At 48.1% G+C, this 17,481-nt stretch overlaps 1 protein-coding gene across 12 annotated transcripts in view; it reads right to left on the reverse strand.

Moving 5' to 3' along the window:
• The window catches only part of hdac7a (histone deacetylase 7a), a 99,214-nt gene that overhangs the window by 12,016 nt on the left and 69,717 nt on the right, over positions 1–17,481 (reverse strand). For 10 of the 12 annotated variants that reach the window (XM_088633813.1, XM_088633809.1, XM_088633774.1 and 7 more), the window contains 13 exons: positions 16,335–16,444; positions 14,596–14,697; positions 13,739–13,913; positions 11,161–11,360; positions 10,293–10,499; positions 8,731–8,941; positions 8,354–8,487; positions 7,577–7,697; positions 6,847–6,896; positions 3,248–3,355; positions 2,578–2,633; positions 1,465–1,552; positions 489–608 (listed from right to left, as the gene is read on the reverse strand). In XM_088633813.1, coding sequence (XP_088489939.1) covers positions 489–608; positions 1,465–1,552; positions 2,578–2,633; positions 3,248–3,355; positions 6,847–6,896; positions 7,577–7,697; positions 8,354–8,487; positions 8,731–8,941; positions 10,293–10,499; positions 11,161–11,360; positions 13,739–13,913; positions 14,596–14,697; positions 16,335–16,444 — 1,682 coding nt within the window. The remainder of the gene's footprint in view (positions 1–488; positions 609–1,464; positions 1,553–2,577; positions 2,634–3,247; positions 3,356–6,846; positions 6,897–7,576; positions 7,698–8,353; positions 8,488–8,730; positions 8,942–10,292; positions 10,500–11,160; positions 11,361–13,738; positions 13,914–14,595; positions 14,698–16,334; positions 16,445–17,481) is intronic. The other 2 variants (XM_088633782.1, XM_088633780.1) reach the window with 2 other exon arrangements.

The raw sequence follows: 17,481 nt of genomic DNA on the forward strand, positions 1-17,481 counted from the left end.
CAAACGCAGAGAGGCCCCCAGAGGTGACCTCTCTCTCACGGACGTGGGCTGCAGACAGGGTCCTGGGTTTGACCACAGAAGGCCTCAAGGCTCCCTAGAGGCGCTTCAAAGCATCACAGCGCCACCCGCCTCTCCCCACCACAGCCGGAGGTGAAACAATGAACGAGACTCGTGGCTCCTTTAACGGATGCCTTCAAATCCAGCCGTGCCCCGAAAGGGCTGGGGGATATTACAGGCAACCTTTTCCAGCTTTTTGATATTCCACATGGGCAGGATGCAGACACAAACAGAAAGCACATGATCCCTGCTCCGTGCGGCCAACTCCCCGAGACACTGACATTCCTTTTTTTCTCCCCACCCCCCCAGAAGTCTTAGAGAAGTGGAACCACATTGTGAAAGAAGCATCGGCTCTGCAGCACTGGATGTTACAAAAACCCATACATAGGATGAAGTCAAAGGTGGTGGTGGTGGTGGGGGGGGGGTCTCACCTCAGTTGGGCCCCCACTCCCGGGGAAGAAGTTCCCATCGTCATAGCGATGGAGCGAGATGTACAGCACGCTGGGGTCGTTGTAAAAGACCTCCTGGGTACCGTTGCCATGGTGCACATCCTGGACACATCAGAGATGAAAAAAGAATGAATGAACAACCCCTCTGTTTGGCGTCTGGCCTTTCCTCATCACCGGGAAGCAGCCTGGGCTATACTCTCCAAAACTCTCCAGAGGTATCTGTGAGTGAAGTGGACAGTCATCAAAAACAAATAGCAGAAACCAGAGCGATTAAATCCGGTATCTGGCATTAGCATCAAGAGTGGAGTGCGACTGCAGCATAAACAGCTTCTCCCTGCTGATGCACGGTGACTCACAATAAGTTTGAAGATGTCCCAACGCACCTGCTGCATTTTTCTGTAATTCAGATATGGGTTTGGAGTTAATAAATCAAGCCCGGAGCATGCACCGGAGGATTAGAAGAGCTGGAAATGGTAGGAAAGGTTGGAGGTTGGAAAAAGGCTGCTACGAAACGTGAACAACTATGTTGGGGGTTTCCCAGTGGCTCGACCAGTAAGGTTCGAGTTTTCCCATGTTGTTGGCGAAGAACGTGCCCCTCCATTCATCGGCGCCGAACCTCCTGGACTGTGCTGTGTAGGCTGAGATGTGTTAAAAGTGGAAATAAAATAGCTAAAAATAGGAAAGCTTTGATCCAGACCTGCACTGGAAAAGTAGTAAATAGGTAATGGACAGGAGTGTGTGTTTGCATGAGTACACAGATATGGGTGTGCATATGTCGAGTACGTGGACATGAGTGTGTGTTTTCTTCAGTACATGGACACAAGTGAGTTTTAAAATGAATAGGAAGTTAGAAATGTTTGTTTGCACAAGTCTGTGGACTCGGTTGTGTGTTTGCACGAGTGCGCAGACAAGAGTGTGTGTTTGCATGAGGACGCGGACACAAGTACGACCGGCTCACCCAGTCCACGATGAGAATCTTGCTGGCACTCAGTTTCTGCTGGAGCTGTTTCGCGGCGATGGCCACTGAGTTGAAGAAGCAGAATCCCCTGGGAAATATAGACACAATAAGAGAGAGAGGATGGGGTGGTGGGGGGGGGGGAGAAAAAGGACAGCACAGTCAGCAAAACAAAACACAAGGGAGACATAAATCAACTGCTGCCCCCACTCCCCAACCACCTTCATTACCATCCCATAAATATCCATTTAAAGCAGAGTGAGACTGACATCATTACAGCACATCTGGTCCTGGTTAGGACTTGAAACATGCAGATGATCCAGATTAAGGACCTCGTGTTCAGAGACAGGTGATCAACAAGCTCCTATAAAAAACTGGTAGCAGCCTCCCCCACCCATTCCTGAGCCCTGTCTCCCTCCTCCTGAGGCAGGGGCTAGTCCTACCAGACAGAGGGAGAGCTACCAGTTGACGCCATGGCTCTGCATCAGGAATAACATGACCTTGCCTTAGAGAGTGCTCCTGCAGTAAGGTCTGTGTGAGAGAGCTGTGGTGTGAAGGTCAGCAACTCCCTGTGCATCTTGGCAGTAAGCTGCTCACTGTGCCTTGAGGCTGCCTGCTTTAATGAGAGCTAGGTGTTGGCTAAGCAGCTGCATATCCTATAACCCTGGTTGCGGGGCACTGTAGCATACTGGGCAAGTCTCTGGACTCATAATTGATAGGCTGTGGGTTTGAGTCCTTGTAGCAGACACTGCTGTTGAACCCTGAGTGAGATACTTCACCCCAGTTGCTCTAGCCCTAATCTGTATGAATTTGCTGGGGGTGGGCTCTGTGGTACACTGACGTCCCGACTAGGGAAGGGGGTGTCATGTGTTCTCTGTTCACTGAGCGCCACGCACACCAGGCTAGGCTGAGGCCCAAGGCCTGCTCCCCCTAGTGCTTCTTGTAAAATGGCCTGGGAAAGTTGAGTCCCCAAAGTTCAAGCACTGCAGCTACACACATCAATCGATGCTCCAGGTAAGACACCAGGGATTTGACAGGTTTTAATTGTTCTTGGTGCTGTGTCCCCAGCGCACTTTGACCTCTGCATGTATGGCTGGAAGCGAGTTGATGACTCACATGGGGCTTGAGTGGTCTGCGTGGTGTCCTGGTGGTCTGACGACTGCAAAACCGTTCTGTTGGGGAGGGGGGGAGAAAGTGCTTATTAATACACTCTGGCCCATTTAGACATGAGGAGGAGGATGAAGCAGAGCGTTAAGCATTCATATGGATGTGATCCTAGGAAGTGAAAAAAACACAACATGTAAAAAAACCCTTGAAAGCTCTTTAAGCACAACCCAATAGGGATAGCTCTGTGCCGCTGACCTGATGAAGGTGGCCTGCTCTTGTAACGGATGAGGGAGAAACAGGAGCGTGTGGTCTTTGTGCACGGTTTTCTCCTGTGTTGCGCAACACTGATGTTTGTCAGAGTTCGAATCTCGGGTGGGGATACACTGTGAAAGGCACAACTCAGCAGTACGAAAATGGCACATGCATTGGAACTGAGATTGCATCCTTTGTCAATCTGCCAAATGAAATGATGACAACCTAGAAGAATCTCCTGAGACCATAGGGAAAAACATTTTAGGCAAGCCTTAAGAGGGGTCTGGTAATTAAATGTTAAATTGCCCCCCTGGGGATGAATAAAATATTTTGAATTAAACTGAACTGAATTAACAGGGTCCTTATGATGTGGCGCGTGCTTGTCAAGGATGTGCGTGACAATCCTGGGCATCTCCTGGAGCCTCACCTTCAGCTCTCCCTTGGCCACTCGGAACGCCAACTCGGTCACACTGCCAGCCGCCATGCGGGAGGCTGTGGATGTGTGAAGCTCGTTCCAGATGGTGTCGTTATCCACCTGCACAAGGACACACCCAGCCGATCAGCAGACAAAGAGAGACACAGGAACAGCATCACGGAAGCAGGCAAGAAGCGCCAAGGGGACTGCCGCAGAGCCTGCGACCCTAGATGGGCATCACTTTGCTCTCCGCCCAGTGCTACCAGCCCTGGATACCAGCCCTTTGGTGTGACAGTGCTGCTGGAGCCAGATGTGACCCTAATGAAATCCATTCTGTTGGAACAGCGAGCATGACTCCAAAGCAAACTTCAGCAGCTGCTGCCGGGGATAAAAGGGTGAGAACACGAGAGATTCATTCTTTACTTCTCTCCTTCTAGCATTTATCCGGCTCATAAGTTATCGGGGAATCGCAAACCATTTTCCAAGCTCGAATTCCACACAAGCCACAACAATCTCCCTGCAAACATCGGGTTGCAAAACAAGAGGACTAATACAGGCCCCCCTCTGCGGACTTCGACATCACCCCCAATGTGAAATTCCTTTCTGCTCCGATCACAGGATTTCATCTACTTTTCTTCTCCAGACCCAAGGCCATCTCCCAGTGTCTCCCAGTGTCACAAACAACCATGTGCAGGCTCGCTTCCATCATCATCATCATCATCATCATCAAATTCAGAAAACAAGTGACCCCCCCACTGCATGACAAAGCAAAATACACTGCTTTCACTTTCGCAAACACTTGTGATTTTAGCCTATTAGAAGAAGATGAGCGCTGCACAGTCTGTATCTCTAGAACTCACTTGTAAGCTCTGTCTTACAACAATCCATGTACACACTTGGCAATGCGGGCTGTGTGTTGTGGTTTACTGTACTGTAAGGGAACTGGACTATGTAATTGGTGAGGTCTGAGTCAAGGCCACAACTCTACTTTTGAAACAGTAGAAATCTGTAAGGAAAGATGGCTGGGTTTAACGGGAGAAAGAAAGCAGGCTCCACGCGTTTCTACAGGTTTTGCAGCTGAATGATGGTCGCCGCTGTGGCTGGCCGTGCAGTGTGCCCCTTCTGGGCTAGGGCGTCCCGTCCTCCCAGGATTCCCAGAGGAAGCGCTCCTACCGTACGGAGACAAGATTTTGACAACAGCGCCAGCTCAAAAGGCCGCCGTGTTCCCGTGTGACTTTGTTTTTCCTTACGAAACTCGCATTTTTTAGAGGTTTGGCACCACGGAACAATGAAATCAGAGGAATTTCTTTTATCATTGTCATCAACATATTGTTTCAATCAGCTCGCATCACCAGGGAAGCAGAGTCCGGAAATCTACATGGATTAAGGCCTTATCAACATCATGCATGCAGCCTTCCCCCCACCCCGATAATCCCCTCTCAACTGTAAATTGCTGCACTCCGACCATAGCATACAAGACTCGTGCCACAGACAGGCCCCATCAAAGGGAGCCTGTGATTGCCAGCCCCGCCCTCGGAAGAGCCAAGCGCCAGGGGCTCTGGAAACTGCAAACAACAACAAGAATCCTGTTGTGCTTTATCCATCCATCTTCCAACCACTTCATCTGATTCAGAGTGGTGGGGAAGCCAGAGCCTATCCCGGCAAGCAACGGGCACAAGGCAGGGTACAGCCTGCATGAGTCGCCAGTTCATCACAGGGCACACACACACTAGAAGCCACAGAATCCGCCTGTATGTCTCTGGATAATGGTAGGAAACTGGTGCACCTGGAGAACATACAAACTCCATGCAGACAGCACCCCAGCAGGACCAGAATTGAATCTGTGATGGAATCTGTCCAGTCCCATCACCGCAGCCAATAAATCTTTCGATTCCCTAGAACACACACTGTGCTTGGCGTAGAGGTCAAGGAGCGGAATGCCGATTTTTGAATTCTGCAAACGACACATTGCACAACGTAGAAAAAGAGAGTGTCGTTTTATCATGATCCAGTTTCCCTCAGAGCCTGGATTGCTCATGGGATGAACCTTGACAGAAAAGTTAAGAGCTGGTGCCAAACATGGAAACCCAGCTGCAGGAATACCAGAGCAGTGTGCGGATTTCCATCTGTTCAGAGCACCTCGCACAACGTACTACATGCCTAGGACACGCAAAGCAGCAATTAACGCATACGGGCATGTTTGTTTTATGAAAGGCGTGTTTAGTCTGGCACACAACTCAAGGTGTAATACTCTTTTTGCGGCTCCAGTCATTCACTATACGCGTTGAACCCAAAGCCCCTTCAGCTGGTCTCTCAAATACAATGTTTTCCTTTAGTTCATGATTCATAACCAAGCTCAGTCTTTTGACTTGCTCCCTGTGGGAGTCCAGGTACCTAGATTATCTGTGCTATCGGGTGATATAATTAGCACTGAGGTTAAGAAAGGTTCATAGTCCAAAGCTCCTCTTGCAGTTTCTAGTCTCATCTGTTCTTAAAACTCTCTGTGGCAGGCGCGGTAAGATTTACTGCAAATGTCACTAAGCAAGGCCAAGGATAATACAGTGCAATGATAACAACAACAACTATATTTCAAACACTGGCAGTCCAGCAATGGCTTATTAGACAATTAAGCAGGTCAGGGTACTCTCCAGGATCTGCTGTGCATCTACTTCGAATCTCCCAGAAGACTGTCAACATGTACTGTATTTAGTGGTTCAGGTTTATGACAGAAGGCAGTGAGGTCTAATGTGATAATAAACATACTCTCCAGCCCAGCCCTGCCTAGCAAGGCCAACCCTGGGCACATGGCTCTTGGCATACATTGAACTTTGTGTGGCAGGAGGACCATTTTCTTATTTTATTTCTGCGGTTTCCTGCTCTGTGGAAAATCACAATCAGATTTGTGGAGAAGCATAACTGTGATGCATCAAATCTGATCTCTCGTGCTAGGATATGACAGGACAATTAAAGGGGGGAAAAAGAGCAAAAAAAAAAATAGACGCCATTCTTGCCTATCTGCCAGCAGAGACGCTATAAATCTCCAGGTTGAGAAAGCCGGGTGACTCAGGCAGACCTCCACAAAAATTCCCTCTCCGGGGAGGCCGGTGGAAACAGGGTAGGAAAATCAGGATACATGAGGAGGTGGGACGCGTGCCGACTCTGCCGAGACCGACATGTTCTCAAGGATAAATCAAATCAACAACAAAAAAACTCTCCGTGAACACACACACACACTTCTCCGTCTCTCCTCGTATTTTCCTATGACAAATTCCAGTTCCATGTTCTTGAACTGGAATTTCAGGTCAGTTCTGAAATGCGGGGATTGATTTGAAAAAGATGAGGGACTAAGAAAAATAGGCTTATTCCTCCAGCACTGAGCAGCTTTTCCAAATGTTCTGCAAACCCCCTCACCCCCTTCCTGTGCTCCTGCCTGTGGAGCCCAGATAAGTGAAGCCCAACATAGTGCCCCCCACTATGGCTCTTTTCAAGTGAAGGGGTTTAGAAACTTGGCATGAGGGCCCGGCTGACAAAAGTACTTGACTGGGGTAGAAGTGACAGAGGGTTAAAGACTGGAAGGAATGGTTAGGAAAATGTCCAGGTCTCCAACTTACCCCAACACCCCCACAGGGCAGCATCACAAACATCCTCTGGGACAGGATTCCTGAGGGAAGGAGAGAATCGATGACAAGGTTAAATAGTCTTAAAGACAAACTTAACGCTTTGTTCAAGCAGTGAAGGTAAGTCCGGCTCTGATAAGGCCTTCCTCCTCATGGTGGCCCCATAACTTGGGTCCTGTCAGAACCGTGACAGCTGTGCCATCGAGATTTCATTTCGGTCGAGAAAATTCTCACGATACCCTCACGTCACGGCACGGAACAACATTGCCTCTAGGTGTGCCTGGTGTGTCAGAATCACCACACAGGGCAACAGGGGTGCACTCTCTTTTACACAGCTACACGTAAAGCAGAAAATCAAACTTTGTCTCCTGCTTGCTGTTTTTTCCCCCCAAATCTAAGTAGTCAATTAAACAATTAACCTAATTATTAAAGTAGTCTTTTATATGATGAAACAAGACACGGACTTCATTAAAGGTATAGTTATCTATAAATCACACTCGGAGGCAGGTTAGAAGTGCTACAATTACGCAGTTAATAAAATAACTAGACCAAGTTTGCAAGTGCAAGCTAGGGGGGAGCACCCACCAGGAGACGGGGGATCCCCAGGACACGAGCCTGAGAGAGCCCTGATGTACAGGGTGGCTTTGTGCTGTAGTGCTGGGACAGGCTGGCCCCGAGCTGGCAGTGTCTCTGTGACGGGCTGGCGGCGTGTCCGGCCACTTACCGGCCAGCTTGCGGTTGTCCAGCTTGAGCCGGTTGAGGGGGTTGGTGCCGTACAGCAGGACGTGGCGCTCCGAGTGGACGGACTGTAGCTCCTCCAGCGTGGCCTTCCTGCCCCGGATGCTCTGAAGGAGACAGGCACAGCCACACCGTCACATCGCTGGACACCTGGCAGCCTCGCCGGGCAGAGCCCGCTGGAAGGCCCTGCACTCTTGAGACTAACCGTGTTTATGGGAGTTGTGTGTCTGTGAGTTGTGCCACATGTTGGTGCCAGTAGACTACTGTCTGACAGCGATGCAATGAGTAACCCACTGACATAACAGCCACTGCTGGAATATTAGAGGGCCCCAGAGGACCTCCCACCCGAAGAAACACTGTGTTTCCTTTCTTCTCTTTTCAGCATGGAATAAGTCTTTACTTGTTACTTTGGGATAAGACAATATAGCAGACCTTTGCCTAAAGATATGGAAGTGGTTTAAGGGATGATGGTTAGTAAGTAGAATGTCTTCTGAATGTGTTGGGTGGATGCACTGTGTTATTGGCTTTATGTTGTATATTTGTATTGTATGTCTTTAATTGTATGAGCTCACCAAACCAAATTCCATTAAACTAGTTACGGCAATAAAGTATTGAACTGGTCCATGAGATCTTTGCTCTAATTTGTTCTGTTCTGTTTATTTTTAATAAAAAGGAGCAAGAGCTGTCGACAGAGGAGGACTGGCCACCTGGTCCAAGAGAAGTGCCTCGTGACAAACGAGGAGAGGGGTTGGGGTGTCTTTACCTCACACTGGTTCCTCAGCCCTCTCTCCTGTAGTCTGGACCAGATGCTCTGGATTCTCCCAGCATGCTCCGGGTGAGTGCTGTTGTCGCCGCATGTGCACTGGTGCTTCAGCATCTGTGAGTCGTACACAAGGCCTGCAGGAGGAGGGGTGGACAGACAGACAGGACACCACCGTCACCACACTGCCAGAGGACAGGAAAGCAGCTAACCCAATTGCTTCCCCGTGCTGGAACGGATTGCAGTGCCAGTCTGATAAATTCCTCAGCCTTATCCTGAGCAGGTTGGTCGGTAGAAACACTGAACACCCCGCCCCCTCGAGAACCACAGGAGGGACTCGTCCGATCTGAAGGGCTGGTGAGGGGCCTCCTGGTGTCTACCTGTGGTGAAGCGAGGCTTGGTGGGCGATTCCTGGACAGGCAGCGCGAGGCTCTTGTCCGGGATCGTGATGGTGGCGGAGGCTGGGGAGGACTGGGTGCGGGACAGAGGGCGGTGAGCGCTGAGCACCATGGGAACCGCCAGCGTCTCCATCTGGGCCGTGTGCCGGCGGAGCTGCTGGAGCTGTTTCTGCTTCTCCCAGAGTAATGACTGCTGTGCAAAGAGAGAAAGAGGGACAGAGGGGAAGGTGAGAGCAGAGCCAGGGCAGCAGGATATAACCCATGTTGTACGGACAGCATACTGACATACTGGGACTGTCACAGCATGAGCTGCTTCTAAAGTTAGTTGGTGTGCTCAACAGATGGTACCCTGAATGCATAATTTAAGGACTGGCCTTCCATGGTGTAAAACCACCAACACCTCTGCACAGGAATAAAACACTAAGACACTTATTGAGCTTTTAGTTTGACCAGGATCAGAAACTAGTGCACTCCTTTTTTTAATACCCATTTTCACAAAGTGCAGTACTATGGTGCCCTCCTGTGGTAACTGCAAGGCATGACTGATGTATAGCTCTCTACTGCCCTATTGTGGCTCAGGGGGATATTACACCACTCGCACTTCACTGGGTGCAGTGAAGCAATCACATGACTATGACACGAGATCACTCCGAGAGCACTTTTGTCTACAGTTCCTGAAACCTTGCAAGCACATGGGTAGAAATCTGCTAAATAGGGTCGATCAAAGCAGCTTGGGCTGTTTTTAAAGAGGAGAAAGGGAAACCTCACCATGGTTCCACAGCGATAAATGACATACTGTAGATGAAAGCTTCCTGTGACATGTAATTGAAGATTTAACACTTAGCGAATGCACAAAAAGTTTAGAATGCTCATACAAAGAATAACACATGGATACTGCCATCCTGTCATCTCCAGTTATGCGACGTCTTAAAATCCAAAACCAGAACCTTAGAAGGGAGGTCACACCATCTGCCTGCGTTCTACCTACCTTATTTGAGTAACTCTATAGTTTATTTGTGTGTATAGTTTATTTGACCCGTGTAATAAAATAATTAATCCACTGCATACTTCTTGCCTGGAGACGGAGCACCCATCAGGCCTGAGACCCCCAGACCCCAAAAGGTTTATTTTCACCTACTGGGAGTTTTTGAGTTCCTCCCCTCTGTACACAAATCGTCTATTGTTGCTGTACAACACTGTGAGCTGCTGTATAATCCAGTATAGCATTCTGCAGCAAACTGTTGAGAAGACCACTATAGAAAAGATTCATTCAATAAAAAATTGAACCTACAGTGCATAAGTGTTCCTAACCATTGTTGGCTATCTGTGCAGCGAATTATACCTTTTTATTCACAAGAAGTAATATTTTTGCATTTACTCATGTGTGCTGCTGAATCATTGCGATTGTCAAAATGAAATTATTTAGAATGGACTAGGCAAGTAGCAAAGATGGTATTAATGTGTTTCCCAGATAGTGTTTCTCAGACATTTCCCTTTCTCCGTGTGTAGTTGTGAATGCTGAGCAAGAGAGCACGTGACATTACCTGATTGAGAATAAGCGCATGCTGGATGTTTATCTGCTGGTGCTGCTCCTGTTCACCCGCCCCCTCTGCTCCACTAGACTCCGCCTCCCGTAGTGACTCTGCCCTGGGGCGTCGCTGGTGGGTGTCAGTCAACCCCGCCTCCTCAGAATCCATGTCCTCTGAGGGGATCTGCCTGAGCCGAGGCTTCTCACTGGGCTTGGACATCAGCTGGCACACAGACATGCACAATATCACCCACCCACACAATGAAGCCTGAAGGCAATACTGGCTGGGGGCAGCCCTTCCTCCATCTTGCCATTCTGCTGCCATGCCACGAGACTGTGTTGCTTAAGTAGTATCTCATGTTAGTTACCTTATATTATTTAGATCCGCACAATTCATTCCATTTCTAGTGAGAGTCCTGGCAACCCACAGCCTACCTAGAAGCTCAAGGCACAAGACAGGACTACACAATTGGTGGGACACTGGTCCATCACGGGGAAGACACACAAGCACACAGGGATAATTTAGAGGCACCAATTAATCCCGCCAACATATCTCTGGAGGTGGGAAGAAACTAGAGCACCTGGTGAAACTCTACGTGGACACATGCAGAACATGTGTCTCAGGTGGGAACGGAGCCCATTTTCCCCAAGGGCAGTGAGGCAGCGGCAACTAACCATGACGTTACCCTCTGAGCAGACACGTCAGAATTAGAAATATGCATAAACACACATGCAAATGCAATGTGGCATCTCTTTCATCTGTTCTATCTGTATCACAGCAATTGAAATCCAGGTTAAATTTGACCACGGCTCCTTCCCCGCACTGGAGTCACGCCTGGAAACGTGCTGGAAGAGTTTCTCATCAGCCCAGGGAAGAGCCTTACCTTGCCCAGGTGCGTCTGCTGCTTGAGCCTCTCCAGCAGCTGGCTGTGCTGGTGCTGCTGCAGCAGCTGCTGGTGGAGGGGCCGGGGGCTCTGGGGCAGCGGCTCCGAGCGAGTGCGGCTCAGGGGCTTGTGGGGACCCAGGGCGGCCACCCTGTCGAGCTGGGGGGCGAACTGCAGGGGCATGGGACCCAGCCCTGGAACTGGTGAACAAACAACCCCATGTCACGCGCATCACAACACAGGGTGCTGATGGAGCCCGGTTCACACGGTTCAGGCAGCTCACCGATGCAGACAAGCCACGGTCCTTTCACACTCGACTGCAAACCACATGTTAGCGAGTTAAGGCTGGCAACTCATTGCTTAAATGCCTTGTTCCCGATTCATACTTAGCACTGTGTTTATTCTGATAAAGGAACAGGAAAAGGTTTATTCCATTCTGAAAGTAAAAGAAAACAGACACATCCTTTCAGCTCCGGAGCCTTCTTCAGGTGTCTTCTCTTTTCCTTTCAGCGTGGAATAAACCTTTTCCTGTTCCTTTGCAGCCCACTCATGCGGACGCAGCTCCCTACTCGAACTTGTTTATTCTGATATACGCTTAGCATACATGCCAAGACTGCATGCGTGACATTCTAGATTACTATCAGGATATATGTTACTGTGGTGAAAATGAAAGCAAATCTCAGCTTTTATCAGCCTTGCAAGGACTGTCTGTCATAAAATGCAAAAGTTCACCACTAGATGGCAGTGCTCACCTTTCTGAGTCACATCTGCCATCTGGATATTATCAGGCTCCAGCTGACAGAAGAGCCTGTTTTTTGTGAGTTCACCACACCATTTGAGGCAAGCCCACTAGAAAACACCCTTACATAAATAAATCAGGCATTTTCAAGCAAATCGAAACCCAGGGCGCTTCTCTAACTAGACTGCTGAAAGTCTGATTTTCACAGCATGCCCCACATTAAAATATACCCCAGTGCTGTTTTAAAACCAACAACGTACAACTTATTGAGGTTATTGAAGAACGTGAGCACCATTAGCTTTTGAAATTGAAACCATCTAGTGCAGTTTTGCACAAATTTAGCACAACATAGTTTCAAAGTTTCTCATGGTTTTCAAAAAGCTCATTCATTGCCTCAAGCCTCGTCACACCTCTGTGCTTTCTCTTGTCTTCCTTGTGCTTTACCACCACACTTCGCTTACAACACAGTGAGCTCTTATCAGGCATGAGGCATGAACAGGCTTCTCAAAGGACATTTTCACTTTCATCCTACAACGCAAGGAGTTTTCAGAAATGCAAAGAGCTCAAGTGCATTGAGTGTGCTGCTTGTCAGTATGTTTACCACCAGCTCAGTTTCCTTAACGCTGAATTTATTGCAAGAGAAGGATTAGGCTTCAGAGATCAGCTGAGTACTTGACAAGAGCAATAACCTTGTAAACCTTTTTGTGTAAAATGCATAATGACACCAGGATAGGTTGTACACTGCGGCCCAGCAAAAACTATGATTAACCTCACTTTACATCAGAAACTGAAAAGAAAAATGCATTCACATTCGCCCCAGCAAACATTAATAAGGGTGTGTTGGAGTTAGGGAGCAGTTTGGCTAAGAGCTGTATCTGGGTGTGTGTGCTCTGTATTGTTCCAATAAAACTGTTCATATGGGACTTATCTGCATGTGAGAGAGTGCTGCACCCTGGTCATCTTGCCAGAGCCTGTGCTGGATAAGCATGATTCTATTTGTCTGTGCACATGATTGATCCCTTAAAAATGCTTACTGGGAAACATGTGGTCAAGCAAAGTGAACCCACTACACGGTTTCTCATAGCCCCACACAAAATACTACATTCTTACATTAGGAAAAACTCCTATGAATAATTTGAGATTGTGATTTGCAGAAGCCACAAATTCCACAAATGCACAGTCCCTTCTGCAAAAGTATTCAGTCCCTTCCAGTGATTTCCACATTTTGTTGAAGTACAAATGATGTATATTGTGTTTTCAAGAGAATATTTTCATCAATATCTGCAAGTACAAACTGGACTTGTATTGTATTGTATGTGTGTGAAGCAGCACTAATTGCAGCTGTGTTTTTGGATGGGTCTTTACGAACTTTGCAAACCAGAAAAATGTACTTTTCACGCATTCTTCTTTGCAGATTTTAACAAGATCCATGAAGCTGGTTGGAGATCGTTGATGGACAGTGACCAACTTGGCCGATGGCTTACATTTACAACCCCTGTGCTGCATGTGAGAACAGTCCTCTGAACATACTCCCCTGAAATGTGCACCTGTCGGATCTTTGTCATTTGATGAGCCTTACAGGAGTGTTATCTCTTATAAGTGGAGTTCTGTGCTACTCACTGTCACAACAATCATAGCGTCACTTGGTCGACTGTATACTTTGGCTTGGCGAATTCTGGTTGCAGTAAGCAAGCATAATCCAAGCTTGAACCAGCATGTTACTGTAAAAAAATACTTATGCTACTGTCACAGACCGCTCCTCAAACAGGAGTGCGCAGCGGACCTGGAACAAACGGCATAGACTGGTACAGCTGTCTCTAACCCATGTTGTGCGCTCACCGGTGACCAAGGGGGTTGAAATCAGACCTGAGGGCTCCAGGATGACCACCGGCTGCAGGCGAGGCGACAGGTGCCCAGTCGTGTCCTCCAGCCCCACGGGCATGTACACCTGGGGGGCCGCCCCTGTCAGCACGGGCAGCCGGGCTGCTTTCAGGGAGCCCATTTCTGCATCGCCCTGCAGGAGGAGAACAAGCAGGATCAGACCCCGTCCACGCCACTGCTGCGCCGAGGAGAAACAGACTGCCACTGGACCAACAGGGGTTTTCGAACAACGAGAGGAAGGCCTGTTCTCAAAGCCACGCTTGAAGGCCGGGCAAGGGCACATGGTTTCTTTATTTTTGCACAGGGGTTTGGGTGACTCAAGTGCTGACAATTCTGAAAGGTTCAGAGGTCAGCAAACAAACAAACAAACAAACAAACAAACAAACAAACAAACAAACAAACAAACAAACAAACAAACAAACAAACAAACAAGGACTTGGACACGCCAGTGGAAGTTAAGAGGAAGACAATCCACTCTGGAAGAGAGGGGCCCATAATACCCAGTCATGATGCTGAAGCTGGGATGTTTGCGGACAAGGCAGGACAAGACAAGCTGATTAATAAACTACAGACAGCCAAATGAATGAGATGATGATCCTGTCTTTTGCCAACGCACTGAGCAACAGGTAACAGAGGTCCTCACAGCCACATGTTCAGTCACTGCATGAAGCACGATTTCAGTATCCATTGTTTAGGTCACGGTGGAAGCCGGCGTTTCTAGGGAATAGCACTTGGATTCCCAGAGGCAAGTCTTGTCCTGGCTGTGCCAGTCAATGTGGTGCTGGGACTCTGCACGAGCGCTGTCTGACACACACCTTGGCGTTGGCTGGCAGGCCCAGTGTGATGGTGGGAAGAGCGGAGGGGTTCTGCACAGTGAAGTGTGCCAGCGTGCCATCCTGGAGCAGCAGCCTCTGTGCCTGGAGGGAGGAAGACAGAGGCAGTCAGGCAGCGAAACAGACAGGGGAATGATGGCATCACCTGGCAGGAACCAGGCGCCTGGAGAGACGAGAGCAAACAAGGGAGGGAGCGAATGTGGGGAAACGACTCAACTGAACAGGGGGAAAAATGAGTGCATGAGACTCAGAGGAGGAGAATGGGCAGGAGAGAGACAGGTGGGGGATCCATACACACGTCTCATCAAACCACCCAGCTCTTGCTCAACATTCACAGGGGTAGAGAAATAAAAGGACAAAGGGGGCAAAGGACAACCTCATTTCTGCAATGAGAAGGCTTGTTCTCGTTGTGTAAAAAATTAAAGGGCTAATGATCTAGAATGGATACTATTTAAAGTTTAAATTTACTGAATCTTTTCCCCATATTTAGGATTCTCTAAGCAGCTTAAATCTTTCATTTCAATAGATCTCATTAAATTCTGCACTCCTGCAGAGGAAGAGTTGTTAAGCCACCATGAGAGAGCATGTGTGTGGGAAGCATATTCAATTCATCAATGCAGCCTCTAAATGAATTAATCAGAACAGACCTGGGTTAAAAGGTTTAATTAATGCACGAAGAGATCAAGTGTCATGGGCAGAGTCTGCCGCTGCTGTAAAAGCCTGTCTCCAGGGCCATTGTTTAAAACATTCGATTACTCCGTTGCCAGAGAGTCCTGCACACCCTGCGTTCTGTACCTACAAGGTTTCCAAGAACTCACAGCTCAGATTTCCAAAACTAACGGCCTGGCAGCTAATGAGATTTGCAAAACAAAAAAAAGGAAGAAATAATTAAAATGGGAGGAGCTGAGGAAAGCACACGAGGGGACCTAAAAAGAAACAGAAAAAGGAGCCAGCAAGAACCAGACGAGGGGAGCAGAAAGACTCTGGTGATGCAGGCGGCCTTTTGTTCTGGTGACCAATCAGGAAAACAGGAATGGTGACCTCTGCTTTGCGATTGGTCTCCATCTTATTTCTATTTGCCCTGGCGGTGACCCCGGTTGTGACCTCTGCCCCAGCAGAGCGTGTGAACTGGACCCACACTTTTCTGAATGGACCATTGGCTTTCCTCAAAGATAGGCTCCGCAAATCCCCTCCAAAACACTACTTCAGAGACCGACAAGGGCAAACTACAGCACACGTGGGCTCTTTACTACAACAGACTCCCTTTATAAGAAGACTTACTAGGACGTAAAAAAGTGCTTAGCTCTGTGCGGTGGAGGTGGTTGTGCAGCAAGACAACATTGGTTTTATTAACACAAATGCCACTTATACATACACATTACATACAACCCCTTCCCCTGACTGAAAGATTGAATTAATGTAATGTGTTCCTCAAAAGGTCAGGTCAATAGATGGTACCAATGATGAGATATCTATTATTTTACATGTAAAAAACCTTCTGATTTATTATCGATGTCCAGACAAACACCCGCTTTCTTCTCCTGACAGAGCGCTGCGTTGGCAAGGTAGGAACACTGTTGGTTATGACAGTAGCCTGACCCTATTTACTGGTGTACATGGTTAAGAAAGCGAGCAGACATGATAAATGAAGTTCAGGCAGCGGCTGAGCCCGAGAGGCTGAAGAACCAGGGCCGAGGGGAAGAGGAAAATTGGGGGCTCACCTCATGGGACACTCCAGCGGTCGGGGGCAGCACTCCGTTCTCCGTGGGCAGGCTGTCGTTGGGGGAGCTGCAGCCGGAGACGGGGGTACTGCTGCTGCTGGGAGAGGAGTCTGGTGGGGAGAGGAATAAGCACAGCTGTTTCAACATCTGTCTTCACCAGAGTCATCACAGGACACAGGCTGAAACATGTTCTTCTCATCGAACAATCAACCAATCAGCGAGGAGATTCCGTGTTTTTGCTTCTCGGCTGCCGTCGGATGCCAGCAAAACAGGGATCCGATCAGATGTTAAAGAAAGAAATAATAAAAAAAAACAGTGGCATATGAAATGCCACACGGGAACCTTATTCACAGCCTGTCAGTAAAACAGAAAAATTGAACCGGAATGGAAAAGATATTCTAAGAAACCTTGAGCTAATAGCCCCATCATGGCTCTTGAATCAGTCCATTCTTATCGTGTTTCAAAACAGCTCCCTTTACATGGGAAGCTACGTGAGAGGCTCTGGAAGAGCAGTACCAGCAAGAACTGGATAAATGACCTGCCTGGAAATCTCCCACCTGGCAGAGTATTAATCACCTCCAGACCTCACTGGTGAACAAGCGCACCTCAGCGAGACTTGTTGCGCAACACAGTCCTGCCTTTTCTCAAAGGAAATGACTACAGCTGAAAACCATTTAAAAACACTTCAGCACTGATTACGTCAGGAGGGTTCATAATGCAAATTGGACGTCAAACCTTAATCAGAAAAGAAAAAAAAAGTCCCAGGGCAGAAGAAGGCAGCACCCTGCTTTCAATCTGAATTTCAGGTTCCTGTAAGGAGACTTAAAGCACTGAAGCTGCTCAACCCGCAGACACTGGAATCCCAGACTAACGCAAAAAAAAACATATTTAGACTTCCATTCATGATTCAGACTCTTTAAAACAGTTTTGAGCACACACGTGTTTAAGGACATCTGCATCCATAAAACTTGAAAGGAGCAGGCCTGTTAAAAACTGAAAAGGTGAAAAATGATGTTGGCCAACAGTATACCAATAATACAAAACGAAACAGACCCATGTGGAATGTGTAATTGGCTAGTTTCAAGGTTTGTTGTTTTGCACTTGGCTTTCTACTGAAGTTATCAATCAGGCATTTATCTGGTGTACT

The sequence above is a fragment of the Lepisosteus platostomus genome, chromosome 1 (assembly GCF_059453375.1).
Source record: "Lepisosteus platostomus isolate fLepPlt1 chromosome 1, fLepPlt1.hap1, whole genome shotgun sequence".
Taxonomy (NCBI): domain Eukaryota; kingdom Metazoa; phylum Chordata; class Actinopteri; order Semionotiformes; family Lepisosteidae; genus Lepisosteus; species Lepisosteus platostomus.